This window comes from Cebus imitator, unplaced genomic scaffold, assembly GCF_001604975.1.
Source record: "Cebus imitator isolate Cc_AM_T3 unplaced genomic scaffold, Cebus_imitator-1.0 Scaffold272, whole genome shotgun sequence".
NCBI classification, from domain to species: Eukaryota; Metazoa; Chordata; class Mammalia; order Primates; family Cebidae; genus Cebus; species Cebus imitator.
This window is the reverse complement of record NW_016107587.1, coordinates 1,998,031-2,015,399: the sequence shown is the minus strand read 5'-3', so window position 1 is coordinate 2,015,399 and position 17,369 is coordinate 1,998,031. Positions and strand designations below refer to the sequence as shown.

At 41.2% G+C, this 17,369-nt stretch overlaps 1 protein-coding gene across 1 annotated transcript in view; it reads right to left on the bottom strand.

Moving 5' to 3' along the window:
* Window positions 1-17,369, bottom strand: part of PKD1L1 (polycystin 1 like 1, transient receptor potential channel interacting) — a 182,645-nt gene that overhangs the window by 66,530 nt on the left and 98,746 nt on the right. The window contains exons 27-34 of the mRNA XM_037728604.1: window positions 17,108-17,320; window positions 15,575-15,802; window positions 13,743-13,853; window positions 13,470-13,627; window positions 11,523-11,623; window positions 6,265-6,457; window positions 4,396-4,479; window positions 2,241-2,448 (exon numbers count right to left, since the gene is read on the bottom strand). Coding sequence (XP_037584532.1) covers window positions 2,241-2,448; window positions 4,396-4,479; window positions 6,265-6,457; window positions 11,523-11,623; window positions 13,470-13,627; window positions 13,743-13,853; window positions 15,575-15,802; window positions 17,108-17,320 — 1,296 coding nt within the window. The remainder of the gene's footprint in view (window positions 1-2,240; window positions 2,449-4,395; window positions 4,480-6,264; window positions 6,458-11,522; window positions 11,624-13,469; window positions 13,628-13,742; window positions 13,854-15,574; window positions 15,803-17,107; window positions 17,321-17,369) is intronic.

The window sequence follows — 17,369 nt, the reverse complement described above, 5'->3', positions numbered from 1 at the left end:
AGAAAAGCCAGATCCCAACTAGGATTTGGGAGGGCATTTATTTTCTCATGAGGGCAGAAGAACACCACGGTGGGCATACCATTTTCCTCCCTGCAGCTTGGCAGGGAGATGCTGGAGGATCGTGGACCCTGGGGGTGGGGGGCACCCATGCACCTGCGGGTACACCCTGGGGAGGCACATGCCAATTGGGCTGGGCTTGTCATTCCTCACTGGTGTCTTCTGTCACATAGAAATGAACAATTCTGATGTAATGTCACTTACCAAGCTTTCATTTAAGAAAGATATTTATTTCTGTTTTTGAAATCCTTCCTTATTCGAAAGTATATATTTTCTTTGACTAGCTTCTAAACTTTGTGTTTTCACCTTTCTGTCTCTAAAGTTCTGGAGTTTATTTTTTGTGTGTATAATGTAAAGATTTAATAGTACCTTTTTCTACAAGGTCAGCTATTGTTCCAAAATATTTTTTGAAACAGTACACCCTTTTCTGTGGTTTGTAAGACCTTTAGTCTGCCCCAGAAATCCTTCCTTAGTGCCTCTCCTGAGGTCACAACATGATCTCAGGTACTAGTTTCAAAATAAGCCTGGATATTGGGTCAGGAGGCCCGTGCCCTGTTGTCTTGAGAGTTGGCATCACCAGTCTTGTAATTGTATCATATTCTTGTATTCTTTTCCACCTAAATTTTAGGATCAGCTTGCCAAGTTCCACAAAACACCTTCCTGGAATTATGAGTGGATTTCGTTAGACCCAACCTCATCATGCCTTAGTTTTTCATCTGTAAAGTGGGTATATGAATAGAATTTAATCACACTATTATTATTAATGTTATAGACTAAGTTGGGAAAAATGAAAAAGGAAAATCAGCTTTCTCATCCATGGATGTAGCTCTTTATTGAGATCTTTTATGCATATCAGGTATAGTTCCTTCATGTGGTATTGTATGTGGGGTTTGATGAATTTACTTGTAGGCACTCCATCATTTTTGACTGTGATGAAGAGGTTCTTATTTTCAACTCCATGTAAACATAAATTTATATTCATATATATATATAACATATAAATATATATATTTGTAAATAGTTATTGCTGTTTCATAGAGATTATTTTGCTGATTTTTTTCTTAATCACAAATTCAGCAAGTTTCTTAAATGTTATCGGCGCTAGTCATGAGAGTGAAGAAACTCCTCCACTTGCTGTGTAGATAACCACATCCCGTGCAAAGAACCATCTCTTTCTCCCTTTTGGAAACTTTTTTTCCCGGTTTTATTTCTTGCTTTATTGTTTTCTACTAGGATTTCTAGTGCAATGATAAATAGAGGTGCTGACAGCAGACATTCCTCAGAAATCATATGAAGTTTCGCCACTCAATCTTAGGTATGCTGTAGGTAGATAATCTTTGTGAGGTTAAGAGCATTCCTATGTGTATGATATGCATTGTTTGTGAATATATACATGTATGTTTATCTGACAGACAATTTAAATATACAGTTGGTGATGAAGGGCTTATGGTGAGTAAGGACCACATAAGCTTTAAAAATGTGTTGTGTCCCCAAATATCCTACTATACTGTGGCACCCCATCTCATTCATTCTTCTTCCCATCGAACTCTTTCTCATCCACATCCCAATCCTACGGATTCCGTAAAGTAACCATGGTTCCCTCGGGAAATGGGGGCATGAGTTCCAAGTGCAGAGGGAGCCTCCCTCTCTCTGTGGGATTTGTATCACACACACTTCTAATTGCACATGGCTCTACCCAGGCTCCAGTTTCCACCCCTGCAGACCTCACCTCCACAGCCCACACTGGCACTGCTGCCCCACTCAGCCCAGTGCTGGACTATTTCCTCCTCCTCCACCACATCTGCTTCCCACCCCACCTTCATCCTCCACCAACTTTTCTGGGACTGTTGTCTTCAGCCACAAGTGCAGGAGAGTACAACTCATTCTCAGAGTCTCCAAGATGCACTCAGAGACAGAACAGATCTCCCAGGGCTGCTTTCCACAGTGGAGACAGAGGGAGAAGGGATTGGAGCAGGTGCAGAAGGTGAAGGGGTCTGCTCTTCTCCCTGACAGACGTGCAGGTAGAGGGAGAGCCGTGGAAAGGGAAGGCAAGCCTTGCCCCAGCAATGAGATGGGGTCGCTGTGACAGGTAACAGACAAGGCAGCCAAATTACCAAATCCTCACTTCTGATGTTGACACTGCTTAGACACCATCAAAGAGTACCCCCGGATGCTCAAGCTACCTTTGAGGTCAACCTGGCTGGAGCCCGGAAGCCAGTGTCAATGACGACTGCATACAGCTGGTGACCTGGCAGGGGAGCTTCTTGCAGAAAGATGTAACCAGCTTTCTTTTTTTCATGATGATCTACTTGTTTGCTTTTAGTGACCAAAATTCCATAAAGAATCATAGAACCCATAATAAAAATACTGGGAAGCAAGTTTTCTGGGTGGCTATAAACAAAAGGAAAGATACAAAGAAAATTGCTCATGAAAATAGACATACAGGAAAAGAGTGATTGCCACCCCTAGCCCCCTACAAACAAAAGTCCCTGCTGGGCTTCACTGATATGTTTTTACACTTGTGGGGGCCTGAGTTGGGAGGGCTTTGAAGGCAGGGAGCTGGCCTGTGGTTCCATGACCAGCACCCCGCAAGCATGGACTCCAGAGGCAAAGAAACCTTGTAATGGACCAGCCTCTGTGCTGGGAGGCTGTGCCATGCTGGGTCTGAGGGACTTTCATTGTGAACTATGGCTAAGAATGCCAATCTCACTGCTATTGTAAAGATTAAGCAAGGCAAATATGCAAAATTCTTGAAACATGCAGGTGCCATTATGTTCCTCTCTCTCTCTCTCTCTCCTGCTAGCAGAACAAGGCTAGGAGATGCTGGCGGTGTTTTGGAGACCCGTCTCTGCCTCCCACTGCCCCTGTGGATGGTGCTGCTTGTTCCCTAACTGCAGCCTCCACCTACCTGTTCCCAGGTACCAACACTGGCCGGGGAGAGATCAGTGAACCCCTGCAGATCCACAGAATGACATTCATATCAAGCTGCTGTGCTGGGATTCTAATCTAACTGTAGTCTTACAGATTTCTGATGGGATCTCGGAGGGTGGGCACCATGGCCTATGCCACATGGGGATGCTGCACTCCCTGCCCCCTGCCACTTTGCTCTTTTGATTCCGTCTGAGGGCTGGGCTCTGCTCTTGGTTTCTCACCTGCCCTCTTTTTCCCCACTCATTTCTAACTTAGGTTCCAGGGGAATCTTTTAAACTGGGTCTTAGTCATGAAGTTATAATTACTACAATCTGTCTTCTTTTTTACATTTCAAGCTCTGTGCATAAGTGCCAGTTCTCGAACAGGATACAGCCTGTCCAGAGCTCTGCCCCATAAGCTCTGCAGGGTGCTCACATCATTCTACCTGGATAACACTCTGAAACCTTCTGGATTCTGGCAAGATATTCCAGTTGCTACTGCTCCTGTATAACTTCAGGAGTTGCCTCTCTCTGGACATCTTCCAGGCTGCTTCCCTCATGGTTTTCCCCAGCCCCAGTGGTATCAATGTCGCCGTCACCCATGGTTGAGGCTGCTGTCCTCCAAGCCCTGTTCACTGAATGGTCAGTGAGCTTTTCTGCACCCAGCAACTGTTGCATTAGCAATTTATTTCTTATTTGCTAATTATCTGATCCACCAACTAGTCTATAAAGTAATTTGATTGATGAAATAATAACGTAAGGTAGAGTTTCCTATTACATGAATATAATGAGAAAAAAAATTAACACCCAACGCCCCAGAAATGCAGACTCCGCCTTAGATATTCATTCAGCAAATATTTACTCTGAGCATCGTATTAAATGTAGAGTGACAGTGACAAATAAGACAGAAAACGTTCCTGTCAATGTCAGCTGACACTCTACCTGTAACTCGGAATCTAGATATAGCCATTTCATAGAAAAGTGGCTATAAAAAGAGTGTACATTTTAAATGTATTATCTAAAATGGGATACTACAGAGAGAGCAAGAGGGAGCTATTAATAATTAGGCTATGACAATAAACATAAACTAGGACAGGCCCCTTAGGCAGTATTGTCACTGTGGATACCAACCCTACCAATGATAATTAACCAAAGTCACACTGAACTAGAACTAAACTTAAAAGTATGAAAAGTATGCGACTTCCTTGTATTTATAAACCTCTCATCATTGAATTTAAATATAGAGAGACAAAACAGATATATTCAACTATATAATATTTAAAGATAATTATCTACTAATATGCATATTTCAAAAACACAATGATAGTAACATGGATATCAAGCATCCCCGGAATTATACGTGGGCAACCTGAGCGACCAGGAAAACAAATAAAGTCTATGAAGTTTTTATGTAGGAATTGAAACTTACCTCTGGAACTTGGAAATGCCACTCACTTCAAAATTGGCCTTCAGCTTTCTCCTTAGGAGAGCGAATGCCGCGACGCGATCATAGCTACGAGGGAAATGGGGATGAGGATGCAGAATGTGTGGAGAGAGCAGCTGTTGACAGTGTGACAGCATGCTGGTTAAAGGAATGTAGAAAGGAAGACAGACTGTAATAATTATAACTGTATGACTGAGATCCAGTTTAAAAGATTCCCTTGAAACCTAAGTTAGAAATGAGTAAGTCTTCTGATATGCCAGAGTTCTTCACATCTGCGTGTTGGGGCACACAGCTCCCGTGGAGGCTGTCCTGAAATGCAGGACTCCAAAGCAATGGCGGACTTCATGACGGCCCTCCACAGCATGGCTGCAGCCTGAGGCTCCCGGGTCCCAGCCATAGCCTCGCTGTACCACTAGTCAAGCTCTCTGCCTAAGTGCCAGCTCCTGGCATTACAAATGTCCTACCCTGACAATCACTATAAACACTGTCTCCTTCTTAAAAAATAAAACCTATCTTACCCTTAATATCTTGTGAGCAGGTCCTATGTGTTACTGATTTTTTTTTTTTTTTTTTTTTTTTTTTTTTTTTTTTTTGAGACAGAGTCTCACTCTGCTTCCCAGGCTGGAGTGCAGTGGTGTGATTTTGGCTCACTGCAACCTCTGCCTCAGGTTCAAGCAATTCTCATGCCTCAGACTCCCTGTAACTGGGATTACAGGTGTGCGCCCATCTAATTTTGTATTTTTAGTAGATATGGGGTTTTGCTATGTTGGCCAGGCTGGTCTCAAACTTCTAACCTCAAGTGATCCACCTGCCTTGGCCTCCCAAAGTTCTGGGATTACAGGCAATGAGCCACCACGCCTGGTCTGTTATTCATTTTTGTACTCTTGGCTCATAAAAAAGTTCCTAGCAGAGAGTAGTTACATAATGGAGACTAAATGATTGCATTCAATAATTTAATATTGAAGCAAAATATTGGGCCATTACCAGTAAGTTTGGATGCACCCCTAGCAATGGCATTAGAAAAATTTAAGAGTGCAACATAAGAAAAGCAATAAACAGCTATGAATTGCACTGATATGGCATGCTCTGGATATATCTGCCTCCTAGCAGGAAACCACAAAATATAATGTCTTTTGGCTTATTTATTCTTTAAAAGGAAATGACTATTTCTGTTTCTAAATATGCCAAGAATTATTTATCTATATCCTAATGAAAAGGTAAGGGCAACAAAAATGAATGAACTAAGCTTCTCATAGAATTGTTAGTTTGTCAGCTAGATGATAAAGAATTTCTAATTTAGTGACATGACTCATATTCCCAGAAATTCCTGAGAAGGCTGCTCATATCTGCACAGAGACTTTTCTTGCTTCAGAAAGCACACCTTCACCACCAGGCTGTGGAGGGTCCTCTGAAGATGAGGGGCTCTCAGGGCAACATGGGGGCATGGTGAGAGCTGAGGGTCCTGCCTGCCTGACTACAAACTGCATACTCAAAGGATGTCAGCAGTTCCATGATAAGAAAACTGATGGATTCATCTATCACTCATCCATGGACTCATGTCTTCGACAGACGCTTACTAAACACCAACTGCATGCCAGTAACCACCGGAAGAAGGAACATGAGGATGGTCTACAAAGCAGCCCCTGCTCCTTGGGAGCCCACAGAATAGGAGAACCAAGACTGACACGCAAAGCGGCTACAGGAGAACTGACAGGCTGTAGAGTGGCACAAACCAAGAGTGCTCCAGCTTCTTACAGACAAAGTTCAGGAAAGGCGCTAGGGGCGGCGCCAAATGCAGAAGACAATGCAGTCATTCACTAAAACTCGCAGATTCTTTCTCAAGTGTGTCTATACCTGCAGTTCACTTTATCAGGAGAAGTTCCTGGTTGTGGAGAGAAACGTTCAGATTTCCACTCTCTCTTGTCCCAAAACAGGCATCGGATCCACTGGAAATGTACTGTATAGTTCACTGCCTTAGCTAAATATTTGTTTGGAGGTTTTCTGTCATAGTCAGCATCCAGTAAGGATAAATAGCCGACACTGGCATCTAAAAAGAGAAAACATACATAAAAAGTACAATGTGAGGTTTGCAGAAAGGGATACTCCATTTCAAATGCAGACAGAGTAGCAGCTAGGTGGTGACAAGAAATAGAGATGAGCAAGAACTGAAAGACAACATCAAATTCTAGTCATTTTGTGTCCCTGGAGCATTTAAATTTGGATTAAACCCACTCGGTCAAAGCTCTTGGATGCAGATATGAATTGAGGAATGGCAGAGAATTGGGGAGGAAAACTGTTTCTAGCATCCCTTGTGTTCCAAGTGCCCCCAGACACCCTAAACAGGCCACTCCCCTGACCCTAGTGGGGATGGAAGAAGGTTGAGTCAGTTTCTTTAGCTGCCATTCAAGCCCAGTTCCTGCTCCTTGCCAGTTTGTCAGCCACCCTGCGAAATTTTAGTACGCCCCGAGTCCGAACCCATTCTGGTAAGGACAGCACAATGACCCATGGAGTTTTAGCCTATCATTTTGTTGACTTTTTATGTTTAGCCTACTTTTTATGTTTAAAAGCAAAAATATTTAATATTCTATTTATTTAAAATTGCCCCTAAGACTTTTTAATAAATGGTGTTGGGACAACTAGATACTAGCCCTTTGTAAAAATGTCGGCACCTCATGTTATAAAAAATAATAATTTAGCAAAGCAGACATCTAAATAACAAAAACAAACTGCACAAGACTAAGGAACACATGAATGACTTCTTTTTATATACATTTCAAACTATGGCTCAAAATCTAAGAGTCTTACAAGAAAAGCTGGATAAATTACTGTTTTAGAAACAGCCCTAACATAAAAAGAGCTCTTAAGTGTCAAAAAAAAAACCCACAAAAAACAACAAACTCAATACAAAAATGGGCATATATGAACAATTTACAGAAAAAAAAATGGATAATGGATTTAAATATATGAAAAAATACCCAACTTAATTCATATAAAATGCATGTTAAAATTAACATTTCTCAATTGTATGACTGACAAAATTCAATAGCTTGAAAATACATCCTGTTGGCAAAGTAGTGGGAAAATCGGCAGTTTCAGACAGTGCTGGAGGGGAACATGACAGTAGTTATCAAAACCACACGGGCATTTACAGTTCAACTCAGGAATAGCATATCTAGAAATTTAACTTGGAGATACATTCCTCCCCTTACATATAATACAGTAGATGCACAAGTCTTCCAAGTGAATACATAGGAGACTGGCTGAATAAACCACGGACCACCTATACAATGGAGAAGCATGCAGCAGTTAAAAAAAAATGAAGAAGATATTGATGAATAAATACATATGGAGTGATTTCTAAATATGTAATTTAAGTAAGAAAAGCACAATGCAAATGAGTATAAGAAATTAGGGGAAATAATGTGTACATGCATGGGTTTATTCTCCCAAAAAGAAACATAAGAAAAACTATTCTCATAAAATTACAATCATTATTCTTCACAGAACTAGAAAGAAACAAATCCTAAGATTCATATGGAATCAGAAAAGAGCCCACATAGCCAAAGAACTACTAAGCAAAAAGAACAAATCTGGAGGCATCACATTACCAAAATTCAAACTATATACTACAAGGGTATAGTTACCAGCACAGCATGCTACTGGCATAGAAATAGGCATGTAGGCCAATGGAACAGAATAGAGAACCCCAAAATAAGGCCAAATACCTTAAACCAATTGATTTTTGACAAAGCAAACAAAACATAAAGTGGGGAAAGGACATCCTCTTCAACAAATGGTGCTGGGATAATTGGCTAGTCACACATAGAAGAGTAAAACTGGATCCTCGTCTCTCAATTTATGTAAAAAAATCAACGCAAGCTGGATCAAAGACTTAAATCTAAGACCTGAATCTGTAAACTTCTAAAAGATAACATTGGAAAACTCTTCTAGACATTGGCTTAAGAAATAATTCATGACCAGGACCCAAAAGCAAATGCAAAAATAAATAAATAAATAAATAGATGGGACCCAATTAATCCAAAAAGGTTCTGAAAAGCAAAAGAAATAATCAGCAGAGTAAAGAGACAACCCACAAAGTGGGAGAAAATATTTGCAATCTATGCATCCAACAAAGGACTAATATCCAGAATCTATAATGAACTCAAACAAATCAGCAAGAAAAAACAAATAATTCCATTGAATAGTGGGCAAGGACATGAACAGACAATTCTCAAAAGTAAAGAAGATATATAAATGGCCAAGAAATATATGAAAAAATACTCCACATCACTAAGTGTTAGGGAAAATTAAAACCACAATGAGATACCATCCTACTCCTGCAAGAATGGCCATAATTAAAAAAAAAAAATAGATGCTGGTGTGGGTGTGGTGAAAAGGGAACACTTTTACACTGCTTGTGGGAATATAAACTAGTCCAACAGAACCAGCCTGAATGCCCATCAACCAACAAGTGGATAAAGAAAATGTGGTATGTATACATCATGATATACCACTCAGCCATAAAAAGGAACAAAACAATGGCATTTATAGCAACCTGGATGGAGCTGGAGACCATTATTCTAAGTGAGGTAACTCAGGAATGGAAAACCAAGTATTGAATGTTCTCACTTATAAGTGGGAGATAAGCTATGAGGATGCAACGGCAAAAGAATGATATAACGGACTTTGGGGACTTAAGGGGAAGGGAGGGAGGGTAAGAGATAAAAATACTACACATAGGATGCAGGGTATACTGCTTGGTGATGAGTGCACCAAAATCTCACAAATCACCACTAAGGAACTTATTCATGTAACCAAAAACCACCTGTTCCCCCAAAACTATTGAAATAAAATAAAATAAAGAAAACAAATGAAAACAATTGCCCATAAGGAATAGGTGAGAACAGGTAGAGAAATAAGGCTATTGAAAGATTTAGCTCTGAATACATACACCTTTAAATATGGTTTAGACATTTGAACAATAAAAATGTCTCACAAATTCAAAACAAATAATGTTTTAAAATGGGGCTGGGCGCTGTGGCTCACAGCTGTAATCTGTGGGAGGCCGAGCAGGGTGAATCGCCTGAGGTAAGGAGTTCAAGACCAGCCTGACCAACATGGTGAAACCCCATCTCTACTAAAAATACAAAAATTAGCTGGGCTTGGTGGTGTGTGCCTGTAATCTCAGTTACTCAGGAGGCTGAGGCAGGAGAATCACTTGAACCCGGGAGGCGGAGGTTGCAGTGAGCCAAGATCACACCATTGCACTCCAGCCTGGGTAACAAGAGCGAGATTCCGTCTAAAAAAAAAAAAAAAAATAGAAACCTTAGCATTAAGTAGATGTAAAAAAGTAAACCTAGGTGTATACAACGTTTACATCAAAACCCCACAGAGAAAATAATTTATTCAAGTAACTTTTGACTATGTGCTCTTACTGTAATATTATGTAAGAACGTAAAGTCAAAACTAATAAAAAAAATTCTGGAAAGAAATATTGAACTTCATCTGGTAGGTTTGGGATTGTTAGGGGTACAGGTACCTTAATTCTAAAACGATTTTTTGTACACAGTAGGACAGAGCAAAGAGAGTTTTGCTCATTGGAAACTGGCTGTCAAGTTGTCATGTTGTGGCAACCGGAATTCTCACTGTAGGAGAATGGGGGTCTAAACACACAATGGGAGAAAGTAAGAAGGAACCCTGGGTGTTGTTGGATTTGAATTAAAGCACTGACATAAACTCATTTTACACACACAGACACACACACACCCAGAGAGAGAGAGAGAGAGAGAGAGAGAGAGACAGAGTATTAAATCAAGGACACACCAATAGCAATGAGCAAATCTGATGCACAGTTCTTGTGTTCTAATGTCATTTCCCATCAAAGAACCAAGCCTCAATGAGGACATGGCTGGTTCCAAGGAAGGGCTGGCCAAACACAGGATAAGCCAGGACATGTCCCAGGAAGTAAAGAAACATTTAAGGATAGTGATATCATGTCAGAAAACCCTCAGGAAGCATCTTGAGGTAACTCCCACTGGAATAATTTATGCATCAAAAAGTAAAATGATGGAGGTGAAATAAACATTATCGAGTTTTTAAGAACTGCTATGTATCGTAGAGACAAGAGAGCAAGAGTAAGACAGTGAGAGACAGAAGCTCATTTTTACTGAAGATTGCCAGCTAATTCATGGTAGAATTAGCAAATCACCATTTTGTAGCCCACTAAGTACCTATATCACCCATGGATCCTTAAAATCATGGTGTGACAGTTTGCAGGGGAAGAAGATATTAAGATGGTCTCACAAGTATCGTCTCTCATTTTTAAAAGAAACAAATATAATTTGTTTCATTTTTAAAGAAACAAATGGTGACTGGTTCTCAGAGGAAAATAATTATATTCCAGTAAAAATGTAGAGACAATGGGTCTGGTCCATTCACTGAGTCAGAAGCCAGCTCCTCTCCAGGGCCAGGGCCCGTGGAAGCTAGCATAAAGCACGTGCCTGATGTGTTGCCTGTGAGTGCACTTCAGCACACTGAGTTCCAGTTTCTTGCTTCTTTGGGGAGGGGGTCGCTGGGGCTCAGAATCGTAAGTCACCAGGGACAGACCACTGAGTGGGGGTGAGCCCCAAACTTCACACTCTGCTCCCACGCTGTTTCAGAGGGGGTCCTGTGCCCTATTAATACATGAGATACAGAGGTGCCTCGGAAGTCCTGGCTCAACTCCGAGGTCAGGGAAGCTTAGTGGAGGTTGGTTTGAGGAAAGCGAGCCAGGAGGGTGCTGTAGGCAAAGACCCAGCCTGAGCATATTCAGAGACCTGAGGATTGAGCAATCGCAGAGCCCTGAGGATCAGGAGGAGGCAACAGAGACACATTGGGGAGAGATGGGCAGGGCCGTGAGCAGCGCCAGCCACTGCATCACAAGGATGGTGCTCATGATGGGGCAGTTTCCATGTGTGGTATCTATTGTGGAGCAGTTTGTTTATAAGCAGGCAGAGAAAGGATTCTGATGTTTTGTCATGAATAAGGGAAAACGCCACTATATACACACAGGTTATAGGGGATGTTTTAATCACGTAAACAGAATTGGAAAATAAGGCACCTTGTCCACTGACCTTTCTGAGAAGCAGCAGGTATATAAATCTGCACAATCGACTCATCCCAGAAGTAGATCTGCTTTACAAGAAAATCAGAGGGAGTAGGTGTCTCAGAGAATCTAGGAGATAAAAATAAAATAGGGATTTCTTGTTTTTTTCTTCTACCTCAAAGATTTTAGTTAAATTTCTATCAAGTGTTTACTCAATTTGTGCAAAACATCCTTGTCACTGTAAGGAGGTAGCCTGGGACAAAAAAGGGTCAATATGCTTAATTCCATAACACCACTTGGTCTCTTAATAAAAACTCCTACATAACACTTTCACCCTGCATCTCCTTAAAAAACAAACACTTCAGTAAAAAATAAGAACAAGAATGGCCATGTGCTTAATTCCACAACACCACTTGGTCGTTTAATAAAAACTCCTACATAACACTTTTACCCGGCATCTCATTAAAAATAAACACTTTAGTAAAAAAACAAGAAGAAGAATGGCCCGCACGGTCTGTAGGAATAAGACAAACAGCACTGGCTACACAAATTTAGGGAGGGCTACTGCAACACACACACGTATGTTTGCATGTTTGTACTAACTCCATATCATAACCTGTTTGCAGATAAAAGATAGCAAGCACAAAGCACAGGAGTAGTCTTAGTAGTTAGACTCAGAAATTTCTCAAAACTGATTTATCTTTTCTGCATGTGACTTAAAGAATTAAGTTAAAATCCAAACTGTAAGCAGATTGCCACTTTTCGACATCGAATGGCTTAGTTCATTTGGCAGAATGAGAATCAGGCCAACAAGCAGAGATTAAACTGCGTGCCAAGGGCTGTGTGGATAGCGCCTGCATAAGATACAGCCTTGCTCACGAGAATCCTTTAATCTAGTTGAGATGCCCACCCAACCAATCAGGAGCAACGAAACAGTGAGCATCTTTGCCACATAGCCTAAACACACGAGGACTCGGAGAAAAAAAGTAATCAAAGCTCTGCCCATTCAGATCTCCAACGAACTCTGCAGACTGGTGGTTTCCATTAGCACTTTTGCTGTAGAATTCCAAAGAATCTTTTCAATAGTCATTTATTTAACCTTCCCAGGTAATTTATTTATTAACTGGGGCCTATGCAAGTCTCATGAGCCCAACATCCCTGAGAAAAATAATTATTCTATCAAGTTTCCTTAGATATATAAATTTAAACACATTTTCTCCTTTTGGAAAAATTTTTAAAAAATTCTAGCTCAGACCTATACTGAGAGAATTAGATTTCTAAATGAGATCGTATGTATTATTACTAATAATTATAATGCTTTTCACTCCAGTAATCAGGGATTCAACCTCAAAAAACAAAGTCAGGAAGCTTACTGTCTGAACAGCAGAATAGTAACAATTTCTTTAAACAATGAGCCTCATTATTGCTTTAAAAACACAATTTAATTCACTGATTTTTTTTTTTTTCACAAAACATTCTTTTTTTTTTTGAGATGGAGTTTCGCTCTTGTTACCCAGGCTGGAGTGCAATGGCACAATCTCGGCTCACCGCAACCTCCACCTCCTGGGTTCAGGCAATTCTCCTGCCTCAGCCTCCTGAGTAGCTGGGATTACAGGCACACACCACCATGCCCAGCTAATTTTTTGTATTTTTAGTAGAGACGGGGTTTCACCATGTTGACCAGGATGGTCTCCATCTCTTGACCTCGTGATCCACCCGCCTCGGCCTCCCAAAGTGCTGGAATTACAGGTGTGAGCCATCGCGCCCGGCCAATTTTTGTATTTTTAGTAGAGACGGGGTTTCACCATGTTGACCAGGATGGTCTCGATCTCTTGACCTCGTGATCCACCCGCCTCAGCCTCCCAAAGTGCTGGAATTCCAGGCGTGAGCCACCGCGTCCGGCCCACAAAACATTCTTAAGGACGATATGCTTACTCCAATCTCATTTCCATTGTAGCTGTCACCGTCAACACACCTTACTAGCAACATGATGGGAAATGCCCTTGTAACAGGTTTGGAAAACTCAATTTCTATCTGTAGAGATTCCTGGGGGTTTTCAGAAAGCTCAGTGAACTGATGGAGATTCACTTTATCCCGAAGCAATACAAATGTTGTTTTATTTCTCCTATTATCCTGTCATCACAAAGAAAATAAGTTAAGCAAAATTTGCCTTTGGTAAAATAAACACATTACAAATCAGCCAGCACAGCCTAAGTGAAGCAGACATAGTGAGAAAGGCTCTCCTTACCGGGCCATCTTCCTGCCCAAACTCGACCATCACGGGTTTCCTTAGCCACTGCTTGTTGATGGGTCTTCTGCTGGAGCAGTTGTAGAGATTGAGGCCCACAACTCCTCCAATCTTGGGGAACAAAGACATCTCAGACCAAATGGCAGCAAGCAGTGGACGTAAGCAAGAAAAGCAGCCAACCAACGTATCATGGTGCTACTGTTACACTTACATAAAATTATACGCCTGATATTAGAGGACAGCATACAAAAATAAACCAGTTTTACTACTCAGGATGGCAGGATTAGGGTGAATATAATGCTTCATTTGCATCATTCTTATTAAAATTAATAATTTCTAAAGTATCTTAAAGTATTTGTTATTTTAAAAGCTCATACAAAAGAAATATCTGGTCATTGTAGATAATCAGGAGGGGACAGAAGAGTCTACAGAAAAGTGAAGAATAGCTTTCCTATAGTCCCATTGCTCAGATAAATCATATTTGAGGATGCTGAGTGTCAAACTTTTGCTATGTAATAGAGTACTTAGTTGGCAGACAATTCAGTCATGTCTTTTTGCACAGTCTTCCAAAATTACTAAAATTCCCTGGCTGACATCATATTAGTTAGCTATATATAAACTCTATCCCTATGTTGAACACTTACGTACATTTTTATTTGAGTTTTCATAAATAATGTTGTTTTAAGTAAATAAATAAGACAAGACATCTTACTCTGAGCAAATCTTTTTTCATTTCCCTAGTGTAGATTCTTATAAGGGTAACAGCGGAGGCCAGGCTGTTGCTGGACGCCTAGTTGACAAAGTGCTTTCCAAAATGTCATGGTGACAGGTGCCCTGGTTTACTCAATGCAGCAATACAAGCAGTAAGTGTTTTTAAGTAATTGTACTTTTGTAAGTTAAAAAAAAAGTCATTTTAATTTGTGTTTTTTGTTGCTTGTTAGTTTGAATTATTTTCATATGCTGATTAGCCATTTCCATTCAAAAAAGCAAATGCTGTAAAAGATGATCATATTTTGACCCAAATAAGATATACCTCATTAATTTGTCTATACCTCCATCAGACATTTGTTAGGTCACCAAATGAGCCAGGTACTTGAGCCAGACTGGGGTCCAGGGCTATAGAAATATGGAGAATCCTTGCTCTCTGCCCTTCCAAACTCACTCACAATGACCCTGGGGTCAATTCACAAAGCTTCTGAATGTAGAGGTGAGGTGGACATCTATAAAATGGCCAAGTGGCTGGGACAATCCTCCCTGACTTCCCCATCCTCACATCCCCCTTTCACTGTGGTCTTCTGTTCCGCCTGACCTCCCAGGGAGCCAGGAGCCACCCCGCAGGTTCAGCCTGGCTGTGCCTCTCTGGAGAGAATGGAGGAAGGGTGGTATGCACTGTCAAGTTCTCAGCAGCCCCTTCTTAAGTGTAATTCAGGTATACTCCCCATTTGATATTAGAACCATGTCTTCATCATTCTAAAGACATGATTGGCCACAGTGCTTGCATAATCACTGCATCACATGCTGCAACTCGCCAGAGCCTTCTGTTCTCTGACAATGGATTAGACAGCCTCAAGGAAACACTGAATGGGCCCAGTGACCCAGATACAAGCGACATCTAGTTTTGCCAGGGTTTTTCCGGAGAACCTAACCTTCTAAGAGGAGTAGAGTCAGCAACATGTTCTAAGTGGCCCCTCTTGGCACTGAGAGAGTGAAAACATGCAAAAAAAAATCCAGGTGCAAATGTGCCAACCTAATCTGTCTTTTTGTCATTAAAGCCCAATTACCGCAAATTTGAAATGGTCATTAGAAGTGGCAGGTCATCTGCCAGCTTGTACCTGCCCAGGAACTTGGCCCCCTTGATATGGGCTCTTCTTGAAGAGTATAAGTTGGCTAATGTAGCAGGGGCTCTGTGTCCCCGCCCCAGCAGGACTGTGCCCAGCAAGGTCACCAGGTAAATGCACCTGGACAGATCCCAGGCTCTGGAGAGAGTTCTGAAGGTTGCGATGAAGACGGGTCCGGAACTCCATCTGCCCAGTGCTAACGTGATTCAAAGAGAGACAACCCTGAAACACAGAGTACAGGGAATGGAATGTTTACAACACAAATGAGCAAACCGTCTTGAATCCAGATCAAGGGAGGGGGGAAAAGAATTAAAAAGATAGCTCATGGCAAGTTAGATTGGATTCATTTGCCTGATCAAAGATTTTGATAAAGCGGTATAAATGGCATTTTATTTTGACACATCTTTCTGTGACATGTTATTCATTTTTCAACAATTGATATGCTTCTTGGGAGTTCTTAAACCATCAAAAGGAAGTTTTTGTACCATAATGATTTTTAAAACATGGAGACACAGCAGGAAGCAAGGGTGCAGGCCTTCGGGCTCAGCGCTGGGTAAGTAGGCAACAAATTTTCTTAAACACTCATGGGTAATGATGATGATTATTGGTAAGTTCAGATAGACTATTTATTTCCCAAATGTTACGGTAGCCATCAGTTACATAAACCAGCAGGACTGGAGAGGATGCTTAACTGGCAGGAGAGGAAGGCCAGAGCCTACTCACTTACTGCTTCTTGAAAGCATTGGCCATTTCATAGAGTAAAAGCAAAAAATCTCAGAGACAATCCCAAAGTTACCAGAGCAGAAATAAATGAAATAAACTTTGGCCTTTTTAAAGCAGTTATGTGTCAGCAGGGCTACTTTTTTTTTTTTTTTTTTTGAGACGGAGTCTCGCTCTGACACCAGGCTGGAGTGCAAGGGCACAATCTTGGCTCACTGTAACCACCATCTCCTGGTTCAAATGATTCTTCCACCTCAGCCTCTCGAGTAGCTGAGTCTACAAGCACGCACCACCGTACCTGGCTAATTTTTGTATTTTTAGTAGAGACAGGGTTTCACCATGTTGGCCAGGATGGTCTTGATCTCTTTACTTTGTGATCCGCCTGCCTCGGCCTCCGAAAGTGCTGGGATTACGGGCATGAGCCACTGTGCCTGGCCAGCAGGGCTACTTTTAAAATTACTGCATGCAATAAATCATTTGCATTACTTTACATCATTCCTCAAACAGCAGAAAGTATCCTGAGAAATAATGTTTCTGAGTCAAACATCCCAGGTTTCCCAGATGAAAATCTACCAACACAGAAAGGATAAAACCGAAGCAAGGTTTCACTGGAAGCATTACAATATTACCATGAAATACTTAAAATTCAAAACAGAAGTCTCCAAGCACCAAACTCCACCCAGAAAAATACACACAATCCTTCAGAAACTGATTCTGTTTTGGTTTTGAGAAGTAATTACACATACAGGTTAACATCCTAGGAGAGGAAACCAGTATTTTTATGGATGGAGAAAAAGTGTGATTTACCAACAATAAATGTGAGATGACCGTAATTCCTTCCTCACGTAGATAGCCTTCATCCTTTGAGTTTTCTTGCTCAGAGACTTCCCAGACTCTGGATATGAGACTGATGAGCTCAAGCCAAACTCCTTTGTCAACCACGAAAGGCCCTGAGAACCGGCTTTGAGCAAGGAGCGCCCGGGTGTACTTGAGGATGAGAACTGCACTCATAAAACTTAGCTGAACAAAGAGAAAAGATGTAAATAAAATGCTTCATGGTGTATGATGC